The 22,627-nt window shown below is 35.9% G+C and overlaps 1 protein-coding gene across 1 annotated transcript; it reads right to left on the bottom strand.

Annotated features, from left to right (window-relative positions):
* Positions 1 to 1,158: 1,158 nt before the first annotated feature.
* Positions 1,159 to 18,495, bottom strand: LOC107044132. The gene is made up of 9 exons (XM_015265904.1): positions 18,327 to 18,495; positions 16,095 to 16,411; positions 13,398 to 13,661; positions 13,146 to 13,278; positions 11,473 to 11,645; positions 11,111 to 11,392; positions 3,250 to 3,393; positions 1,302 to 1,485; positions 1,159 to 1,250 (listed from the first exon to the last, which is right to left on the bottom strand). Exons 1-9 carry the CDS (start codon positions 18,493 to 18,495, stop codon positions 1,159 to 1,161), a joined length of 1,758 nt encoding a protein of 585 aa, XP_015121390.1.
* Between the last annotated feature and the right edge of the window lie 4,132 nt (positions 18,496 to 22,627).

Below are 22,627 nucleotides of genomic sequence, written 5' to 3'. Positions count from 1 at the left end.
GTCTAGCGAATTCGCTAGGTTTTTCTATTAAAATTTTTCATGCGTGTACTGCCAGTTTTCTGAATAATTCCCGTCAAAACTACCTCAAAACTCGGTAACATTTGTAGAAATCCTCAAGCAATCCAAATAAAATGCCGTCGGAAATAAGAAAAACCAACACGTCAAAATTAAAAAAAAAATATTTAACCGTGTCGTCTGTTTGCGATCGTTCTGAATTTCGACTCTATATTTGCTCAAGAAGTTTCACAAAAGTTTCGAAATATAGTCAGTGCATTTTAAATACAAACTCCAAATTTAGTTACGGTTATGGTTGAAAAATTAAGGCAGTTGAGAGTGGAGACAAAAAAGTGGAAACAAAAAAAAGTGTTTGAATTTTTTTCGGAATGAATTTGTACAACAAAGAGAATCCGTCGGGGGCAATAGGGGTGCAATAAAAATTCTTGGGTTAATCAATGTTTGATGTTACGACGGAGTAGGAATTTTACAACCACCTGACCGACGCCTGGCCGTCTACTCTGGGCTCCTGGATAATGTCCGAATATGATGGGTGGTCAGCTTCCAGCGGCTTACTCATTTCTATTATATTTGAGGGATGCCGACAAGTCGGATATATCGTAAACATTAAACAAATGGTCTCAGATACCTCTGCAGTCATCAGTGAGTTAAAATGAAAGAAAAGTATTCAGTTTTGGTGGTTGAAGGAAAAAATTGATTCATGAGACAAGAAACATCTTACATTGAAATAATTGATGCATAGGTAGAGGAAAAATGAATAAAAACAAATTGAATTGTCTCAATTATATAGACGAACAATTGTAGGAAGGGAGAACATTTTTGCTCGATTCGATAAAATCTATTCCTGTGACATTTATACTCCAAATATGAATTTAATTTTTTTTCACTGACCGAGAAAAATGAATGCTTCTTCTATGAATCAGAAGAAAACATTGGGTGAATTACAAAAAGGTAGCAATCATTTTTCATTTAATTCATCTGAATAAACGATTCAGTTTTTGATGAATTTACCAATTTGGTTCAATGGAATCGTGAATTTTGGACAAAAAAAATTGCTTTTCTCCAAGGGATATGCTGATCCGGTCGGATATTTATCGATTCCACTAATTTTTCTCCCTTTCCATATAACGAAAATTGAAATTCTCAATCATCATCCACATTAATAAATTGATCATCTTCCTCATCTTCCATTTCTTTGCGCTCGTCGAACTCACTAACTCGACTTTTCCCCTGGACTTCTGGAGTTTCAGGCGGACACTTAGGACTCTCAGTTCTCAAACTGCTACTGTCTTCAGATAATTTTTGTTCCTTGAAATGCACTCGTTCGGGAGCATTAAAACGGGGATAATTGTCATGAAAGAAAAACTCGGGTCTCTCCATTATGGGGACTTGATCTTGGGGCATCATAGAAGTAGGAAACATCCAATCGCGATTCATGCGAGAGGGTAACTCCATGTAGGTGATACATTTCTGTAAATTTTCAAGATGATTACAGCCTCAAAATGGTAGAGCTCGCGTATTATTCCGAAAATCTTTTTGAAAAAACGGTAGGAAAATGTAGGATAGGAATCTTTTTTGCGGTATTCTCATATCCTACAAAACTATCTTCACAAATTTTCCGAAACCTCTTCATTCGTAATTTTCTTGACAAACTAATCATGCATTGAGAGAAAACATGTTCTCAAATAAATTTTGTTTCAACCACTACAATCGGAAGAGGAAAATGACAACGAATAAAACTTATCGTGCTGCATATTAAGGTATAGGTATCCCAAGACAATACCACCCAACATTTAGTGCGTATGGATTTCTGGAAGAAATTTTAAATGACTTAATCCTCGATCACTCGGTCAATGAGCGCGGCGCACGTCCGTTTTTTGTATATTTTAGCATGTGTCTCGATTCCTAAAAATTATGGAAAATTAGAGTTCCTAGTTCAATCCTTTTATTAAGCGTTGGGGTTGTCCGTTTTTTTCTCGAGAAATTAGTTTAGGCTAAAATAAAGAAATTTCGAACGGACAGAACGGCATCGCCGCGCCGCCCGATGGGAGTGTGTTCGTGTCGACCCCTCGAGCGACGGTGTTGCTACATTCACTGCCCCACTCGAAATGCTTCTATAGCGGGAAGCGCCAAGTTGGCAACAGCGTGTGCTGGGTTTAATCCAGCAGCGCTGTGCTAACCGTGCGACGGATGAAGGCTGGCGGCTAAGCGCGAGTGATCAAGGGCTAATTTATTGCATTCTCATAAATTGTTGCATCCTCTTACATTGTTGATGAACGCAACAATAACTATTTGAATAGAATAAGAAATTATTTGTTAATTAATTGTTTAAATCAAATAAGAAATAATTTCAGAAAATTTTTTTAGAGTTGAATATCGCAAAAACTATATACTATAAAATTTTACACAAAATTCACCGTATTCGGAATTCATCATTCTATCAGGGACTCGTTTTTCAGGAACATCGTAAGAACCGTTTTCTCATAAGATAGAACAATCGAGTTGGAGGAACCCATAACCTCCATTTGACCTATGCCTTGCGTTCTAGAAGCCCTCTTTTAATTTATTATTTATTATCAACTACATAGTATAACTAGTTAGAATTATTTTCAATAGCTGTGGAATATTGTAAATATTACCTATGAAGAACATGGGGACAATTATAAGAAAAGCCTGTTTTCGAGGAATATACCTTAAAATAGTCTCCTGAAGTAAAACATTTCCATTGTAAAAATAAATTAAGTGCTTCCAAAAAGTTATTATTTTTTGTAAAAATAAGAAATCCTATTTTTAGCACAACATATTCGCTATTCTATACTACCATATGTATTTTGTTCTCGAAAAGTGTTCGTTTTTTGCGAAATAAGGAGGAATAGTTTTTCGATTCGGCCACCCAATACTCAAAAATAAGGAATGAATTCTTGAACAGAACAATAATAATAATAATGCTAGTGATCTTGTGATTTAGGAACAAAACATTTTTTGATTAACTTCACATTTTGAGAGATTTTATCATCCCGATAAGACACCAACTCGCGTAAATGATCCGCCTCTTGAGTCCAATATTTCGTTGTTAAATGCAGAACGATTGTTCAAATTTAAAACTTTCATGTGTTCAAATGAAACCATTTTAGTGGGAACATGTTGTTTTCTCTCAGTATATTATTAATTCTGCCATGTACTTCCCTTAACTATTAATTAACGAAATTGTCAAAATAATCCTATCAAAATTACCGAAGGATTTGTCATATTAGCCATTGGAAATCCAATGATAGGTCCAATCCAGTAGCAATCGTTAGACACAGCAATCTCTTCAGTCGACGGCTTTTTATGAAGGTAAGGGATCATGGATGGGAAGAAATAACCTTCAGGTATTAGCTGAGGAAAAAAATGAAACCATTATTCTTCATTGATATTATATAAACGTTTATTCTGTCTTCTTAATATTCGTCACAGTTCCTCTAAATTTGGGACGAAATGAAAACATCTGATAAACTGCCTCCGGCAGTTATCTTTGGCTAAAATAGGATTCCCTTCGACTTCCCACACGTTCACAATTGCCAATCTCATCGTCAAATGCAATGATTAATCGATAATCATATTAATTGGAAGCAATGATTTTTTAATATTTCATTACATTCATGCAAAATTTTGAAGACATTAGTTTCACTTCATGGCACCAAAGTTGTGATTCAAGTTCATGCACTGAATTCATCTGTGAAAATCGACTATACTCATTAATTACATCCTAGATAAAATTTTGAATAAATTTTGATTTTGAGTTTCGCAAAAATTTTAAATTTCATTATCATCTATGGAAGATCATTGATAATCTTGCGATTCGTCATTACTTTCGTTTTGTCTACGCTGAGTCTAAGATTACCAAAATGGGGAATTGAGAAATACTAAATTCCAAAAAAAGAGAAATTACAGCACCGACTTGCAATATTTCTAAATGTGTAATTCACATTTTTTTATATTTATGGGACACATTGGGTGATCATCAGATTTTACCTCATTTAATCGATAGTCTAAAAAAAAGACTTTTCTCGTGGAATTTCATGATTTTTCTTTCCTTTCTATTCACAATCTTCATAATTCGTTAATGTTCACTTCAATATCCACACTTTACACGGGGCTACGTTCTGAGTCTACGTAAGTTTGGGGCAATTGCTGCTATTATCTCAAAACATCACGTTTTGCATTGTACTTTGGGCTCTCGAGTTATGAGTCTGATGATATGGGAAGATTGATTTTTTATCTTAAACAATAATTATTTGGGATCATTCAAAACACTGTCGTTATTTGGTTATCTTTGGTACTGATCTTCGAATGCTTTACATGCAGAATAACCATTTTTACAAGTAAAAACGAATTGACTTAACTATTTTTTCTCTTCAATTTGAGTTGTCAATACTGAGCTTTCATCAAATTTCTCTTCAGTTTCGTATTGAAGTTATGAAACACAATAAACCATTTTATTTCGTTTGATCAACATTCGAATCATTACAATAATTTAATCATCTTGGAAGGGAAAATCAAGAGATCTTTCGTGAAGATTATTTTCCCCACCCAAATTTTGTTCATTTTGCAAAATACTGCCTTGTGCAGGTGCCCTAAGCCGAGTTTCAAATAGTATATTGTGCACCAAAGGAGGAAAACAGAACATTCCAACCTAAGTGTGTATTGTCGCCCGAGGTGAAGCCGAGGGGAGTAAACACGCGGGTTTTGAAGTCCTGTTATGTTTTCCTTCCTAGATGTACGTACTATCTTTCGTCATAACTGCATGCTATAGCTCGATTTTTCATTGTAAATGCAGAGAGGAGCTTGGATCATGTCGCTCCAAAGATCGTCGCAAACAACAGAAATCCGCGGCATGAAATAAGCCACTTTCCTCAAATTATTTGGGGAGTAAATCGAACTTTCCGTGCAGATATGACGAAAAAATAAACGTATTTCCAGATGAATCGAGAATTATCTTCCTGCTTCCCTGGATAGGAATTTGTCAAATATTTCAGAAACATTTTCTAACTGCAAAATATAACACATGCATAATTCTAGAGCGCTCATGATATCACATATGAAAAAATTTAATTGAAAAACTCTGTGAATCCGCTAGACAATTCTATTGGATTTCTATTGAACTTTCTATGAGTTTTGGCCGATTCCATTGAACTACTCAATAGAGAAAATATTCGATAGAAAAAGTCAATAGAATTCGATTTTTTTATACAACTTATTCTACTGAGATATTTTCTGTATAATTTTCTCGGCTTTAATTTTCCAAGTTTTTTAGTTCAATTGTCTTGATGAAAAGAAAAGAAAAACTAGAATGAAAAAAACGTAGAAAATTTGAGCCGAGGTAAATCTATAGAAAATATCTCAATGGAATCAGTTGTATAGAAAAATCGAATTATATTGACTTTTTCTATCGAATATTATCTGTTAAACATTTTAATAGAATCGGACAAAAACGAATAGAAAGTTCAATGGAAATGCAATAGAACTGACTAGCGAATTCACTTGGTTTTTCTATGAAATTTTTTCGTGCGTGATTATTACTAAAAATATTTCAGCTCCTCTTGAGATTTTCTCCAAAAATCATTTAATTCTGGAACAATTGTGTAATGACCAAAAATTTTCAATTCAACTTCTTATGTTTCACAGCTTCTATACACGCCAATTCTTTACACCCGCCAAAATGATATTTGAATCAAGCTTTGCCGGGGCTTGTTTCAAACTTTTTTATACTTGAAATCATTCCGAGCATTTTACAATTGAGACCTAATGAAAGTGTTGAATTGACATAGATCAAGAATAATTCGTCGAAGTAGAAAACATTTAATCCAACGTTTCGATTCGAAATGTTTTGATTTAAGCCTGCTTTCTAGAAATAGTCAGCTTTCAATTTGAGATGATATATTTCAGGGCAAGTGTCATGGGGTGCTTTACTCACGTGGGGTTCCGAGCCGAAGGCTAGAACTGGCCAACCACGTGAGTAAAAAAACCCATGGCACTAGTCGTGAACGATATTTTGTTCCGTAGTGATTCTCACTTTTACGAGTTTGGGGAAGGGCCAATTCGCGATCGCAACGTAGATGTGGGAGCCATCAAGTGGTCTCTCCACTAACTACTCTTGACGGGCGACCAATGAGATCACTGGATTCTCTTTGATCTCATTTGTTGAGCTCCATCATTGGTTCCCTCCGAGGGATCGTATTGGATCACTTGGTGGCGCCCACATCTACGTTGCGATCGCGAATGCCAACCCCCGGACGAGGAAAAGTGACGATCAGTACGGAAAATATTCTTGAAAGAGGTATTACCGTGCGAATCTCATTATGCCGTTTAAAAGAATCCCAAGTTCCCTACAAATCTCGGAAACCTCGGATAAAGTTTCACAGATCCTTATTCAAAGATTGAAAAATGCTTTGAGGGCGCTTTTTCTTCACCAGGACATTGTTAAAGATAAATTTGAATCAGGGCTTATGCAAAGTCTCCTATCAAGATTTTTTCGAAAGAAAGTCAAAACTGCAATCAAGCTTGTCTGCTGTTTATTTTGGGGGAATGAAAATTAAAATTTTTGAATGAATTAAATAATTTGTGATTGAAATACGTGCCCTCGTGTTAGTCGCTGATTTTTTAATCTATTATGTAACATGACAGACGGAAATGAAAGGTTTGGTCCCGTAATAGGTAAAGGATGGGTTTTTTTAACGTAATTACTTCCATTCATTAGTTTTCGTTCTTTGTCTCGGAAACCAACTTGACATGAATGATATTTTCATACATCCAATGTGTGTGAATGTCATAACCCTCACTCCCCCTCTATCAGCACTATGCATATAACATTAATGGTTTTGTTCAACCTATTTTTTTCACCTGTCAGCTAAATAATTTTGTATAGATATATTTATCATATATATAATTTTAAAGTATACTTATATCTGTAATTGTATCACATATTTAATTCTTTTGATAATAAATATTAATAACTTATTAACAATAATAAATTGTTAACATATACATATATGTTGAATGCTCCATTTTGTTTATTTTTTTATTTTTGTTTAACTTTTTGATTATCTTATTAAACGAGACATCGTTTTCATTTGAATACTCCTTTTCTTCCGGAATTTCTTGTGTCAAGTTGATCATCGTTGATTAAAATTTTATAATAAATTTAATTATTCTCGTTGGTCTGGAATACACCCAATCACATTGGATATGATAATTCGAGATATACTTGGCGTTTAATAGAGTGAAAGCATTTTTTCACAATTTGGTAGTGAAGTAGTAACATTGAGATGAGTCCAAATATTTCATACAAAGTGTCTTGCGAATATTTCTGAAAGTAGTGGGTTAAAGAGTTCCATCGGTAAAAAAAAGACACTGGTTTAAAATGTTGATATCGTTAATTGCAGTTGCTAGATTATGTCTGATTTTTCAAAGAATTTTTCTAGATTCCATTTCCAAGTCATTACCAATCAAAGTCATTTTTTATATGAGCAAATCCACGCCAAACCCGCAGGCCAAAAAAGTCGATACTGGAGATTTTCAGCTCAATTTTTTTTCTCATAATATGACTATTAGACAGCATCTTGGAAAAAATTGAAAAATATTGATAATACAGGAGGTTATGATAGTTTGAAAATTTCGAGTTTTTTTCAGTGTTCTTTGTTTCAAATTGGCCCCAATATTTCAGCGGGTTTCAGGCGTTCAAATTGCCTTTTGGCTTATTCAAAGAACATGAAAAACCCTTCAAAATAAGACGTTTTACATAGCATTATCTTTAGTTTGACCGTGTTTATACCAACGTTTTTTTTTAATCGGTAATTACTCAAAAACTCCATTTTTTTTCAATCTGAAATTTTCACCAAAAGTGGTCAATAAAATGCCAAGAATTTTGGTGACAATTAGAGATTGTCTTTCGCCGTTATCAATTTCGGCGGTTATTAAGTTATTCAGTGAGACCAGTATTGAAAATGACCGAAAATCGCGATTATTCATGTAATTATCCCCCAAATAAGTGAATATTCCGTTAAATATTAGCAAATGGTGGAGGTTAGACTTTATATTATATCGTCGATTAGTCATTCATTTCTCTTTTATAATTGGAAAAATAATAATTTTTCACTCAAAAAAAAAATGAAGATGAATATTTTTTCCAATAATTCCGTCCACTAGCCATCTTTTCAGAAACAAATTGAGATAAAAATCCCTAGCATCGACTTTTTGAGCCTGCTGAATTGCCGTGGATCAGGGGAGCGATTTTGCTTGTTTTATGTCGACATAAAATCATAAATTTCAACCAATCCTAGTTGAGTATTCCGATTCCAGGACTGTCATTGGTTGAAATTTACGATTCTATGTCGACATAAAATGAGCAAAATCGCTCCCCTGTTCATACAATTGTCAACATAAATTCGGTCCTACTAGCCTGAACTGAGTATGGCATGTGATTGGCCAGTTAAGAGTATCCCTCTGTCCTCATTGGCCATAAACCCCCACTCAATTAAGGTTAGTAGGACAGAACTTTTGTTGACGATTGTATATGGATAAGGATCCATATACAGCGTTGAGCTGAGTTAGTACTTGAATGGGTGACCGCTTAGGAACACCTCGCTCGCACAAAAATTGGGACGGTAGATACGGTGTAGCGGCCTATTGTCTCCAGCTAGTCAGTGTGACAGATGGATATATTAGGGCACTGCACAATCGGCCGGCTGTGCGACTGGGGTTTTACATGGTTTCCCGTGCAGTCCTAGCTCGAATGGGGCACAGCTAAGAGTAAGACGGCCATGATACCGCAGATAACAATGAGAGGAAAGAAAGGAGGGGAGGCAGGCTAGAGGAAGGGTTTCAAATCGAAAATTACTTCGATAGAACCAATGAAATAGAAAAAATAAAAAAAAACTTGCTCACAGAGAAAATCTTCGGATCGATTTCGCAACATCTTCTTCTTTGACAGATATTTGGAGGATAATCATTAAAGAATTCTCATTAATTTTATACACATTTTTTCTAATATCTTTGGAATTTTTCGACCAAGAGTGAGATATCAGACGAGCTTTAATAAATTTCTTCAATGCATTTTCTTCGGCAGATAACAATACAAAAATTGATAAATTCGCAGTGGATTTGTTTTCTCTTACTACTTCACACCTGAATTTAGTAATTTCATTGCGTTAAAATATTGATTTCTTCGTGTTAAAATATTGATTCCCACTTGACAGAGAAACGCCTTTTGATGAAAGAATTGTTCATTTAGATATCGCTCTATCCAATCTATCTTTAAATATGTTTTCAACTGCTTGCTTCCCAGATGAGGCTCTCAAAATTGGCAGAGTTTAAATTTTGACTCTATTCATGTAAAATTTAGTTTTTATTCAGAATTCTCTATCATCTAGACATAAATATTTGGGACATGGAAATTTTCCTACACTTTCCACGTAAATTGATTTATGATTTTCTTAGTTTCTTTCTTCTTTTTTTGAATCGAGAATAGTTTGAAACAATCGAACGGGCAGACGATACATACTCCCTCTGATTTATTTAATGTAATTTAAATAAAGTTTCAATATCTATCCACTTTTCATTCTTAATTATCGTTAGTTACTTAATATATCCAGTCCATCGAAAGGCACAATTTTGATAACCAATTACAACAAATTCGAAATTTTTTTTCTTTCATACGCGGACGAAAAAAGAACCGTGGTGGCATTTCTCTAATAAATCCTTTTCTTTATCCACATATATGTACTTTATCAACGAAACATATATCTATATGTATTATATATCATCTAGTAATTGGAACTGCTTTTTTCAATTTCTCTTAGATTTCCTTTATACGTGAAAAAAACAATTGGACTATAGGGAGACTGGGGTGAGTCACTGACCTATGAATTCAGAATTTGCATATCAATCACTCATTCTATGCCTACAAAAAGGAAAAAATATCAGAGAAAAATTCGCTGTTATTGTCATAAATCGAGGTGGTGAGATGCTAAAAGCCCATTCGTCGAGTATTTTACAGAAAATAAATCTATCAGGGATGATTCACAAATTGCCTTTTTCATATTTCATTTTTCACTAGTGCGAGCCCTTTTGAAATTTATAAAGTAATTCTGAAACTAATGTGACCCTAATTTTTCCAATTATTTTCCAAATTTCGACTATTTACGAGAGAATCAATGGGTTCATTATTTATGGAAATCTACCCATGAAAGATTATATACAATGGACCGTTTTCTCAATTTATGATTTTCCCTAAATATTATTTGCTTTTTTGAAGGCATAGGATCATTCTACGGCAACTTCAATGGCATGTGACTGCAATAATTCACCGCGGCCTCGCCTCAAGAATATTGAGATTTTTCGATGATTTTTTCCTTTTATATTCAAGAATCATTAAAATAATCCAAGTGACTCCTATCATTTTCTATAAATCGAACTTAATGTTTGCTGCCGAACATACCATTCTCAGTAATTATGAGACATTCAACGTGACTAGATTTTTGACGAAGATGGTCTATGAAATTTTTTATTTTGAAACCACAGATTCCTGAGATGATTACACCATTATCGAATGGGTCTCAATTTAGTACTCTTTTGTGGATGATGAAATTTTCAATAAGAAATGACCCATAATGAGCTCAAATTCATAATCACCAGAATTAGAATAACAGAATCACCAGAATTAATAAAGTTTCTCAAAAAACCTTATTACGGATTTAAAATGCCTAATTACGCTTCTTCTCTCCTAATATCACGAACCATTCGACGTTTCCCTTACATCGAAAACAAATCAAACAAAAAATATTCAGAAATCAAGGAAAAACTTTCAATATTCTCAGACCTAATAATTTGTTTATCCAAATAAATTTAATTAAATTTCCCCTGTAATAGCGCTGACATACGGGCTATGCCACCGAGGTGTAGAGTTTCTGACACCCTCACAGTGGGGTTGAATCCCCAGGCCCAGGCCATTAAAATCACAAGGAGAGTGAAGCAAACCGTTGGGAGCTTGACTGTTGCAGAACGATGAATCAGACGATCTATGATTACTTTGACTTCTATCAACACTCCTACTTACATTTCCATTCTCACTGACCATATTGGCAAAAAATTCAGATCTGGAGAATCTTCCAATTTCCGTGGACCCAAACGCCTGATGAAAACCGGGTAAAGGTTGTTTCGAGACCATATCAGGCTTCTCTGTTTCATCATCAGTGAAATCTTTAGCCTCCTCTGTCTTTGGTTGCTTCTGGGCATCCTCAATCTGTATCTCTGTCTGGTGCATCATCAAATTGTTCACCAGAGGCTCTGGATTTCCAGTTTGCCATCTCGACGTGCCATCAATGCATTTTTCCGCGTCCTGAAGTATAACGAATATCAGTATCAAATGAATATTCATGAACTCGATGAATTTATCGAAATTTCAGAGGGGGGAATTACCCGATAAGTGGATTGAGAATAATTGGGTGGCATTCTTGGGTGGCCCAGATCAATTTTATTGGTGACGTAGGGCAGGGGAAGTTCATCGAGGAAACAGTGTCGTTCCTGCTGGTCTTGGAGCAGTACCATGTGCCTTGGGCTACGGATTACTGGATTCTGCGCAGCTATCGGGGCTGAAAAGAAATCAATCGCCTATATGAATCCCCAAATTCCCGCCCTTGAATTATTCCCAACTAATATTAGTTGGGAAAAAATTGTTATATAAGGATTTTCATATATGAATCAGTAAATTCATTCTAGATGCATTTTTTTCAACTTTTGTGATTTCAAGCTCAATATGTCATCATTACTATTATTAATTGATAATTTGATGAATGGAGATAACCGTGATAAAATCAAACAAGAAAAACAAACGTCAGATTAAACAGTAAAATGGCGGAAGATGAATTCAAAACAAATTGACGAAGTGTCTAGAGAATACTTTTGATATTCAGAGAGGTTTCCATTTTTTTTTTCGTAATTCGTGGATTCCTGTTGCATCTAGAATCAAACTCAATATTAACTTAATGTAATATTGACTTATAGATTCATAATCACAAATGTCTGACTGGCTGAGGGCATAGCAAAAAGGGTTCCATGCCGAAATATCCAGTGCCAAAATATACCAGAAACAATACTTAATTATCGAATTAAGAATTTCACAATACAAGAATTTTCCATACCTTCTTCCGATTTGAAGATATTTGTAATTCATTAAGAGTTGAAAGTAAAATACACTATCATCAATTTGATACCATTCCTCAACTGAATTGTTTTTTTTTGTTTTTTTTATTATAACTGAATTGTAATTCATTTGATGGATACAATCTGACCAAATCGTATGATATTAAGAAATATTTATCAACTCCCCAGCCATGAGAAAGCTAATGATACTTCCTTAATGAGTTGATAATGAAAAATAAACTCTTTGGAGCGCGTGTCTAGAGAGCTCAATTGGAGTTATTGAAGTACAGTACACTGAGGGGAAAAAACATGCTCTTAAAACCCGGATGTATTATCTTTCGAATGTTATCTGGATTTTTTTTTATCTTTCGTAATCCACAATTGTCAATTGAGTGGAACATCATGTAGAAATTCCCAAAAATTATAATAGAAGGATAAAAAAAATAGAAAAAATTCGGAACTTTTTCAAAGAGCATTTTTAATTGAGATTCAGAATGAGTTGAAAAAAGTGGAAATTACAAATATCTGATTCGCTGTGGCAAATTATCTATTAGCTGTCATTTTCCATGGTGGACAACAAAACACTAACTCCTCGTGGGAAGTGAAAGCTAGGTATCTCAATTTTCAAAACAGTGGTATGTAGTCATCTGCCAGTTTTATGTGATAAAAGTGAGATTAAAAAGTTCTCCTTGATTGATTCCTTGTCTTCAATTTAGGACAATTTTTATCCTCCAAATAAAAATGAAAATTCATAAAATAATAATCAGTATTTGTAATTTTGAAATTCACTGAAGGAGTGGTAAAATAAGATGAGCCAACAACTGTTATTGTGAAAATTTTGAACATTTGAATTATTGTAACAGAGTAATACATGAGAATTTTAGATCATCTCCTCTTTTCCTACCATTCACTTACAGATTAAAATAAAAGGATAGATTAGTATAACTCACACATTGGCACTCCGCAAAATTGATTCCATGGTCCCTGTGCATGTGAATTAATGGTGTTGACATTTTGCATAGCATGACGAGTCGATATTTTCGTCATCGGTCCACTGCGCGAGTGGTACGTTGTTGGACCGCTCTAAATACAAACCAAAGAACAATAGAGATTGAAAAGGTAAAATGAAAATGTAAAAATAGGAATTAGTGATGTGTGAAGGCAGAGAGAAACCGTGTCAATGCGATCGATTGTAAACTCACCTGGTAAGGATGCCACTTCTGGCCGTCTGTAAATTCCCCAATGCCACAGTAATCGTTGCTCTCGAGGCCAGTTCCATTGGTCCGTGTGTTACTACCAACTGGGGAAATTCTCGACTGCTGAGTGGATACGTGAAGGGAAAATTCACCCGGATAACATGATGCTGGGGTTGATGATGGAAAGGCTGTTGCACACTCGGCCAGGGACGTCTGTTTCCTCAAAACATCTTTTGCCTTATCAGAGGTGCACTGGTGGGCCTGCATCATCTGAAATCGATAATCTAATATTACATGGATGTAGGCTAAATATTGGATGTCTTCAAATCTTGTTTTTCTCTCGGGGAATTCATTAGAGAAATTGAATGCTGAATCGATAGAGTACGGAGAGAAGTAGTACTATCTTATCATGTATTGGACATGTTTTTTTGTTATAATTACGAATTTACGCCATAATTGTGGGATTTTAAGAGAAAGTCGCAGAAGACTTTTTCTGTAATCGCGCAAGTCTCAAACAAGAAATGCCTTCTAACACGTCGTTCTAATTAAATAATTCCATACTTGACTACATGTGAACAATTGACGTGTCGAATTCTCGATTCACCAAGTTTTATTCAGCCTTTGACTCAAGAACTTCCTCAATCATTTTCTATTACTGCGGAAAAGCGTGTTGTCAAGCAAGTCTTATTTTCAACAACAAAAAATCGCTAAGATGAAAAGTTGATAATTTACATGATAGAAATTGTTTCATTTAAACATACGAAAGATTCAAAAATGAATAATTACTCTGCTTTCAATAATGAGATATTTGACTCATGAAGGCGATCATTCACGCTAAAGGCGATACATTTGCAAAATGAAAATATCTCTTATGAAGTGAAGTCAATCAAGAAATATTTTATTCTTAATATTAATTATAATTATTGGTATCATTAATATTAAATTACAAGACTGGTATCACGTCATCATTATTAGCCTATTTAAGAATTAATTTCTTATCTTCGAGTATTGGATAGCTGAAACGAAACACTACTCATTTTTGTTTCGCATAAAATAAACATGTTTCACGATAGAATTTGTTTTTCTCAGGGCCATGTTTAAAAGTTCAACAAGAAATTTATAATTCTCTTAGGATTTTGTTGGTTCAAACAACACTTGTTTCAGAACATGCATTAGTTCTCTGAGTGTAGATTAGAAAAATAAAAAATCGGAGGGATGGTTGGTCGCTTACTCTCATTGTCCCGACCAATTGGTTTTCCTTCATTCATTGGAAAAACAAGTTGTCACGTACATACATACAGAGATGACCCTAAAAACATAATTTTTTCACGTTTCATAACATTCGAGACCATTTGCAATCAAAATTAAAAAATCGAAAAATCGCTCAAATGCAGTGCAAAAACCGCAAATGCTGAAAGTTGTATCCGGAGAAATGGCCAACTGTTGAGACGATTTTCATCGGAATTCAGTCAGTTTGAATTATATCGCAATACATTTTCTGTACAAATAAAAATAGATTAAGAAAAAGTGACCAACAGTGAAAAATCTTCGAAAAGTTGCAAATTTCAAAAATTGCAAAAATTTATGTTTGAATTATTCCAAAACCGCAGACAATTTTGCTGGAATTGCCGAGGAGCTACTCACACCCCAATTGAGTAACACCATGATTTCAAAATGAAGTCGATTTCGGGTGATTTCAGCGGTGATTTAAGTGAATTCGGCAAAAATGATTTCGGTGATTTCGAGCGTTAATTCGAAATCAGTGATTTCAGAAAGATAAAGTGAATAAATAATAGAGAAATTGGGCAAAACGGGTTGTGTGAAATTATGAAACTCAAAACTGGCAATAATAACTGCCGAATAATAACGAATTGGTTTGATTCCACTCCGTCAATCTTGAGCTAATGACGATGAAAAGCGGTCCATTTTACCATTTTACTATAGCAGTGGATACGGCATTTCATTATCATCGTTGGCAGGCGTGTCAATTTCAAAATCACGAATTACTTACATTGTTCGGACTTCGCCAGTGCGCCACTGATTTCGGTGATTTTATTGATTTCAGACGATTTCACGTAATTTCGGAAATAGTTCCAAAAGTGATTTCAAAGAGCTGAAATCACTTGACTCCCGTGATTTTGGAATGATTTCATGCTAGAGTGGCGCCGTGATTTCGGGAGTGAGTAGCCCCTCGGGAATTTCACTCCAGTATTAGTCATACAAAGCTGCATCAATTATGATAATAAATCAATTCCATCGTTTCTCTCAGAAGAATCATGGAATTTGTACAAAAATGGCATTTTTTAATGTTTTTCACTAGTTTTATTGTTAAATCTAAAGATCCGCTGAGACGATGTTGTTCAAAATATAATCAGTACCAAGTTACACGAAAAACATCGTCTGCGTGAAAAAAAATTTAATCGAATCGATCGTTTAAGAGCAATCATTGACCATAATTTTGGTCACATACGCACACACACACCTCTCCAAAAACGTCATAGAATGATTCTAGGGGTAATGAAACGTGGGGATATGATGATATACGCACATTGGATATTCGGGGTCATTACAATAACTTCCTCCCCTCATAGGGTCGGAAAGTTAAAAATAGTTTTTCGATCTTTCCTAAATTATGGAATAAAAAATTATATGGATTTAGATTTTTTCAATGAAGATGGAACTAACAACGGATAGAAAACTCACTCTGTAGGGAATCAACTGTTTCACATGATCTCCAGGCGTCGCATGACCAATTGGAAACCACGGATTGATCCTCCCAGGATTATACGAAGAACTACCGGGCAATGATGAGCCACTCTGACCCGTTGGTGCTGGTGATGAACACGTCATTGATAGATTAACAAAATTCGTTGAAACTGGTGTAGAATTACTGCCGGTGTTGTTTGTTGAATTTTCGGGGGTTGAAATCGGCGCAGATAAGACCGACTGCCGCGATAATTCGCGGTTCTGCTCGCGCATTGCTTTCCGCAATCGGGCCTCCTTCGGATTGTACACGTAATCTAAACAAACATGCGGAACCCTTACATTAATCATCTGGCCGAGTTAAGGGGAGAGTACTATGAGTTTTAAAGTCGCGGGCGATTGAAGTGAGATTTCTCATACATTGACGATCGATTATATATATCTAAAAACGATTAATTAATGCAAAAAAATGATTGTTTATCGTTCGTTTGCTCCGCACTCACTTAAAATGTTAAAAATAGTCCAGAACTTCCAATTTTTGAGCTACAAAGGATCTTTTTTTTCAAAATTTTTTAAAAAATGTGTGCAGTAATAATTACAAATCAATTATTTAAAATTGAACTCCTACACAGCTATTCCGTTTTGTTTAAAATAAAAATTTGAGTCATTCATGTAAAATAGGCGGAAAAATTATCCTCAAAATATTTGAAATAGATCCTCCATTCTATTAGAAATATTTTTCGGGCTACTTTACATAAATGGTGAACTTTTTTACTGAAAAATATCGATATTAGCTGTGTAGGAATTGAATTTCAAAGAACAAATTCGTAATTGTCACTGCACATATTTTTTGTCAAAAATTCTGCAAAAAAAGAAACCTCTGTAGCTCAAAAATTGGAGGCCTTGGACTATTTTTAACATTTTAAGCGTCTACGGGGTAAACGAATAATAAACTATTAATTTTTTTGCACTAATTATTCATTTTCAGACATATGTAATCGATCTTCAATCTAAGAGAAATCGCATTCCAGGAGCCCGCGACTTTTAAAACTCATAGTAGTCTCCCCTCAACGGAAAATAATCAATTAGTCCCATCAATTAATCACATTCATAGCAAAAGCAGAATATTAAATAATTCAGTACTAGAGTCGTTAAAGCAAATGATTCTGGAATACATTTTAATATTAGTTTTCAATTATGTTAGAAAAAGAAAGGTTGGGACACAATTTTTGTAAAAAAAATCGATGGACTGTAAAATGGGTCTCTCGACATGTTTTCGAAAGTCATGAGAAGCGAATTCGTGTGATAAATTATGTAAATGGGAATTTTCGCATGATGTATCATTGATTGTTCCATCATCTTACTAATTATTGATGGTATGAAAATGTGTCGAAAGTTCCTTTGAGAGCAATTTTTGGGTCTTATGCCTTGTAAAAAATATTTTGTCACTTTTATTGTCCACGCTATTTTGGGTAGGTTTCCCTTCACCGTCTCGATCAGAAATTTCATTGTTAAAATGAAAAAATATATCTAACAACGTTTGAGAGATATCGTCGAACCTGCAAAAAATACTTTGTCCCGGAGGTATATTGATTTTGGCTTTGGACGAGCACTAACTCGTTCATCGTAGGCAAAGTGCCAGACATGTACATCATTCTTGCCCTGAACTGTTGTAACATTTGCCGGACTTCTTATAGCAAGCATAAAATAAACCAGTCAAAAAAATAGAGAAAAGCCCACCCTCTGAAAATATTCAATAGGAAGCATCAGTAAATAAAATCCAAAAGAGAATCAACAGAACTTTACCGAATATTTCAGTGAAGAAAAGCTTTATCAAAATTCATCAGCGGACCTTGATTACAAGAATCAGCAGGAGCTCAAAAAGGATTTCTGACTATTTTTTTCTAGCCCATTTTCCTCTGGTTGATTATCAAATCAGTAGTGAAGAGCTAAAACTGGATCTTTTTTTAGGAGGATGAAAACATTTTTGCGGCAGTCTTGGCTGTCGATTCGAATGAACTCTTATACCTTTTCACCACTGATATTATTTTTGACAATTTCTAACATGATGAAAATTTCAGAAAAAAAAACTTTTCACGGGAAATTCAATATCCCTGAAAGAATGCCCTCTGGCATTTTCTCCTTAATTCCCTCCTTTTAGAGATATTCGCAAATTAATAATCGGAAAAAATCGATCCAATTTCCATGCACTCAAATAGAAAATTCAATAACCTGTCGGATAAGCAGCATGTAGCCTCGCATATCGCGCGTTAACGTCGATCGTATCGGCAATCGGAGCCACACCATATCCAGCATAGCCGTTCATGTTGTCATAACAAAAATGCTGCTGATAGAAATGCCCATGTCCGGGGTAAGGTTGCACATAGTTGCAGCAATCCATCTCTCGCCCCTCTTATCGATTTAATTCGTCAAATTTAATTAAACCAATTCATGAAATGTAGAAAAATTTATTCTCATTATCTCATGAATCTAACATTTGTCATTTATCAATGAATGATAATTCACATTAACCGGAAGTGTCAGTTTTCACCTATTTTTAATCAATGGAAGAAATACGAGCAAATTGGCCGCATGAGTGGCTGCGTTTATATCCAATGTTTTGGTTCATATATCACGGCTGACTGAGTCGGCTGATTCCGCAGTATAGTAATGCAAGACGTGGGAAGGGGTGTTGGAAGGGGCGGGGGGAGGGAAGACATTAGAATTCCTGGTAATTCCACGTTATCTCAACTGGTGTTTATGACAGATCGTGGAATTTAGTAAAACTTTTGGATTGAAATATTCTACAAGCGTATAATCACGCTGATCCTGTGCATCGACGCGTGACCCAACTCCAAGTCACGTCTCGACATGGCATCGATCCTCTTTCTCCACCTCCTTCCACCACCTCCTTTGCGACTGGATGCTGCGGGCGACGAGGTCAACATACGTCCAATGGATTTTTCATCCACGTTAACCCTGTTAATATAACCAGGGTAACGTAATTTACGTGAATTTATCATTTGATGACACTATTCCACTGATTTATCATCACTAATCCCTCTGTTTTGTTGATACTTGAGAACCATAAACACTGGCACACGTGGAGTCGAGTTTACCCCCTCCCTCCAAAATCAAGTCTTCATTTATCACTAACTTTGCCTCCTTTTAGACGATAATGTCAAAGTAAAATTAATTCAATTTTTCTAGTTTCATTTGATTACGCAGGATTAACTTAGCTTTCTTTTTTCTCCCCCCAGGTCGCCTCGCTATCGATCTATCGATAATAACACGAGGTCAATAACACCCGACGAATCCTCGAAACTTTGGTAAGTTCAAAAAAATCAACTGGCACCTCATCGTCGTGCCTCGACAACTCAGACGGCGACGATGAGGCGAGGGTTAAGCTCAAGCAAGTAGCTACTTTTCCTGGCATTTCGCTGGCTTCTGACCCCCAACGTTCAACTGTATACCAAAAGCCCGCGCACGAGAATCATGAGTTGAGTATGTGTTTTCTGTCTTTGTCGCCAACTCGATATGCAGTTATGTACGCGGTATACAGAGAACGAGGGACTGGTCGGTCGCTCTGTCGGTGGAATACTCACAGCGTGACAACGATTACCGCTCCAAGCCGCGCGCTCCGATATAGTTGGGGAGTCTATGCGCTCAGGCATCGACGCGAGAGAACATTGAGAGCACAACAGACGTGCGAACATTTCTTCTATGTGTACCATCCCTCTTCCCACGTATTCACCCCTTTCTTTGCTCCTCTAAATCCTCCCTTGGGCTTTCTCCTGCTTTCGCTAGTTTTCTCCTCATTTTTTCTCTCACAAAATCTTAATAAATCATTCCAGTGGTTTTTCCACCATTGCTCACGCATAACATCATCGCATGAGGTTAATCACGACGGTGCGGAAGAGAGGGAATGGACTAAGATAGTGCAAAAGGGAAATGTGTTAACGCGCTCGCGCGCTTTATCGTCCGCGCGCGTCGGCCATCGAGCGCCCTGTTCTGTTCTGTTGTCGGCATGACCGTAGTCGCGTCGCAATCAATACCCTGGTCCCCCGACTCTCCGACCACTCGCCCCTGGCAACCTCCAGTTGAGAATATTTGCCTCATCCCTTCTCCTCCTCTCGACTTTATATCAGGGAGAGCTGAGGGCTGCTCGTTCTTTCTCTCTTTTGACCCCTTGCGATATCGCAGCTGTACGACGATCTGTCTCTATACCACGCGGCTCTCACCTACGGAATTTTTTTTTCGTCGATCTCGATGTGCATACGATGGGCTCAATCGGCACTGTGACGCGCATCCCACCCTCACGCCGTTCGATCTCGAGCTATTCTTGTACGGAGGACTCGTTAGGTGAAAAACATTGCACGCATTTCCGGATGGAATTTTTTTTCAGGTGAGGGAGATTGATGGAGAGACATTAATTCGGCAGATTATTTCCCGGAGAATTTGTAGAGTGATAACTGAGGGGCTACTCACTCCCGAAATCACGGGGCCACTCTGGCATGAAATCATTCCGAAATCACGTGAAATCGTCTGAAATCAATGAAATCACCGAAATCAGTAGCGTGAAACTGGCGTAGTATGAATCGTGCAGGAATTCGTGATTTTGAAATTGACACACCTGCCAACGATGATAATAAAATACCGTACTCACTGCCATAGTAAAATGGTAAAATGAACCGCTTTTCATCGTCATTAGCTCAAGATTGACGGAGTAGAATCAAATGAATGCATTATTATTTGCCAGTTTTGATTTTCATAATTTGACATAACCCGCTTTGCTCCATCTCTATTATTTATTCACTTTATGTTTCTGAAATCCCTGATTTGGAATGAATGAAATCATTCGAAATCATGAAATGAGCTCCCGCGCCGCTCGAAATCACCGAAATCATGGCATCACTCAGTTATGGAGTGAGTAGCCCCTCGGAACGGACTGCATTTTGAGCAGACAAATCTTTATTTTTTTTCTAGCCTCAGAGAGTATCGGAGTAATTTGAGAATTAGACAGTCGTGTTCAATATTTATGAGTTGATTGTTATGGGTATAATATCTTTGGAATAAAGGGGTTTAGCAAAATTGATGAAAAACGATTTTTGTAGTTGACAAAATTTTCTATAAATGTGAATATCAAATGGCCATGACATTGGAAAATATCATGACTAGATTGGCGATTGGTTAATCCGATCGATCCTTCGGTACGAAGCTCTAAAAGGAAGGGATGCTCGATGGAATGTTTTCAAAAGATTTCGGTTCGATGCGCCCGTGACAACGTAAACATGCCGGGCTAGAAGACAACAGTCCTCCCACACTCCCCGTCAACTCGTTCACCTTGATCAACGAACCGTGAGTGGTTTTGTTTTATTAATTTTTAAAATATATCGTTGACAAATTGATGCAGCAGACCCTGATGCTTCAGTTGTAAACTCGTGTGAAAATACATGTTTCCATGGCGAAAGTAGAGGATTTTCGGTTAAAAAAAAAGTAGGACATGGAGAAGGATTGAACGATGGGGCGTGATATTCACTGAGGTTTTTTTGGAGTGTTCGCCTGGTTGAAGGACTATTGATTTTCCCTTTTTTCCCGCGCAGTGATAACGCATTTGGAAAGCGTCAGGCCAGATATGCACTGTTGCGGTTCAGTGGGAAGAGTGACGAAATGGAGCATTTTAAGTCTTAAATATCGTGACAACTAATGGAAATAATGAAGTTTAGAAGAATTAAACATAAAATTGCAGTTCAGTATATTATGCTGAATGGTTCAAGAATACTGCTGCGGAGTTATATTACTTTGCTCCGAAAATATTAATTCGATGATATATCGAGTTTCTGTTTGCCAATATTGACAAAATTTTTTGGCACGACTTTAGGCACATCACAATTCGTTTTGTCCACAACAAAATTTTTCAAATAACAATTTTTACTTCAGTAATTGATTTTAAAAATTTCACACAATATTTTCCAATTGAAAACAATTATATAACACGGAAAAAATAATATTTTACAAAGGTTCACGTTTTTCTCGGCTTTTTTTGTGGAAAACCCCATTTTTCCATGAGAGCCTATCTTAAATTCCAAAATTACCGTTAAATTATTTCGTTTTAAATAGACATTTGAAATTTCATAGACGAATTCGAGTTGTAAAAATTTCAAAAGCTGATTTTTAATGTCGCTATAATGTCTTTTCTGGGCTCGCAAATTCGCAGATTCATTGTAGTGACAAAGTACAATGAGTTGCAGTTTTTACGCTAACTGCTGCATTTAGAAAAAAATCAAAAGATACCCGTGGTTCCAAATTTTTTCAGCTACAAAAAAGGTCTCTTGATATTTTCAACTGCAACTTCAAATTTTCCAGATATTGGCATAATTAGTATAACTGGTGACTTAAAAAGAGTAGAGTAAAGGAAAGCTATTTAGGTAACTGCCAGAAGAAAAAAGTTCTATGGCATTCTCTTCTAGACTCCTTGTTATCAATATTTTAATGATTAACAGAATTATTCTATACTAGAGGGCTTCGCCTCC

The sequence above is a fragment of the Diachasma alloeum genome, unplaced genomic scaffold (genome assembly GCF_001412515.2).
Source record: "Diachasma alloeum isolate Michigan unplaced genomic scaffold, Dall2.0 Dall_scaffold_00681, whole genome shotgun sequence".
In the NCBI taxonomy this organism is placed as follows: domain Eukaryota; kingdom Metazoa; phylum Arthropoda; class Insecta; order Hymenoptera; family Braconidae; genus Diachasma; species Diachasma alloeum.
Note: the sequence above shows the minus strand (reverse complement) of the source record. Positions and strands in the feature narration are given on the sequence as shown.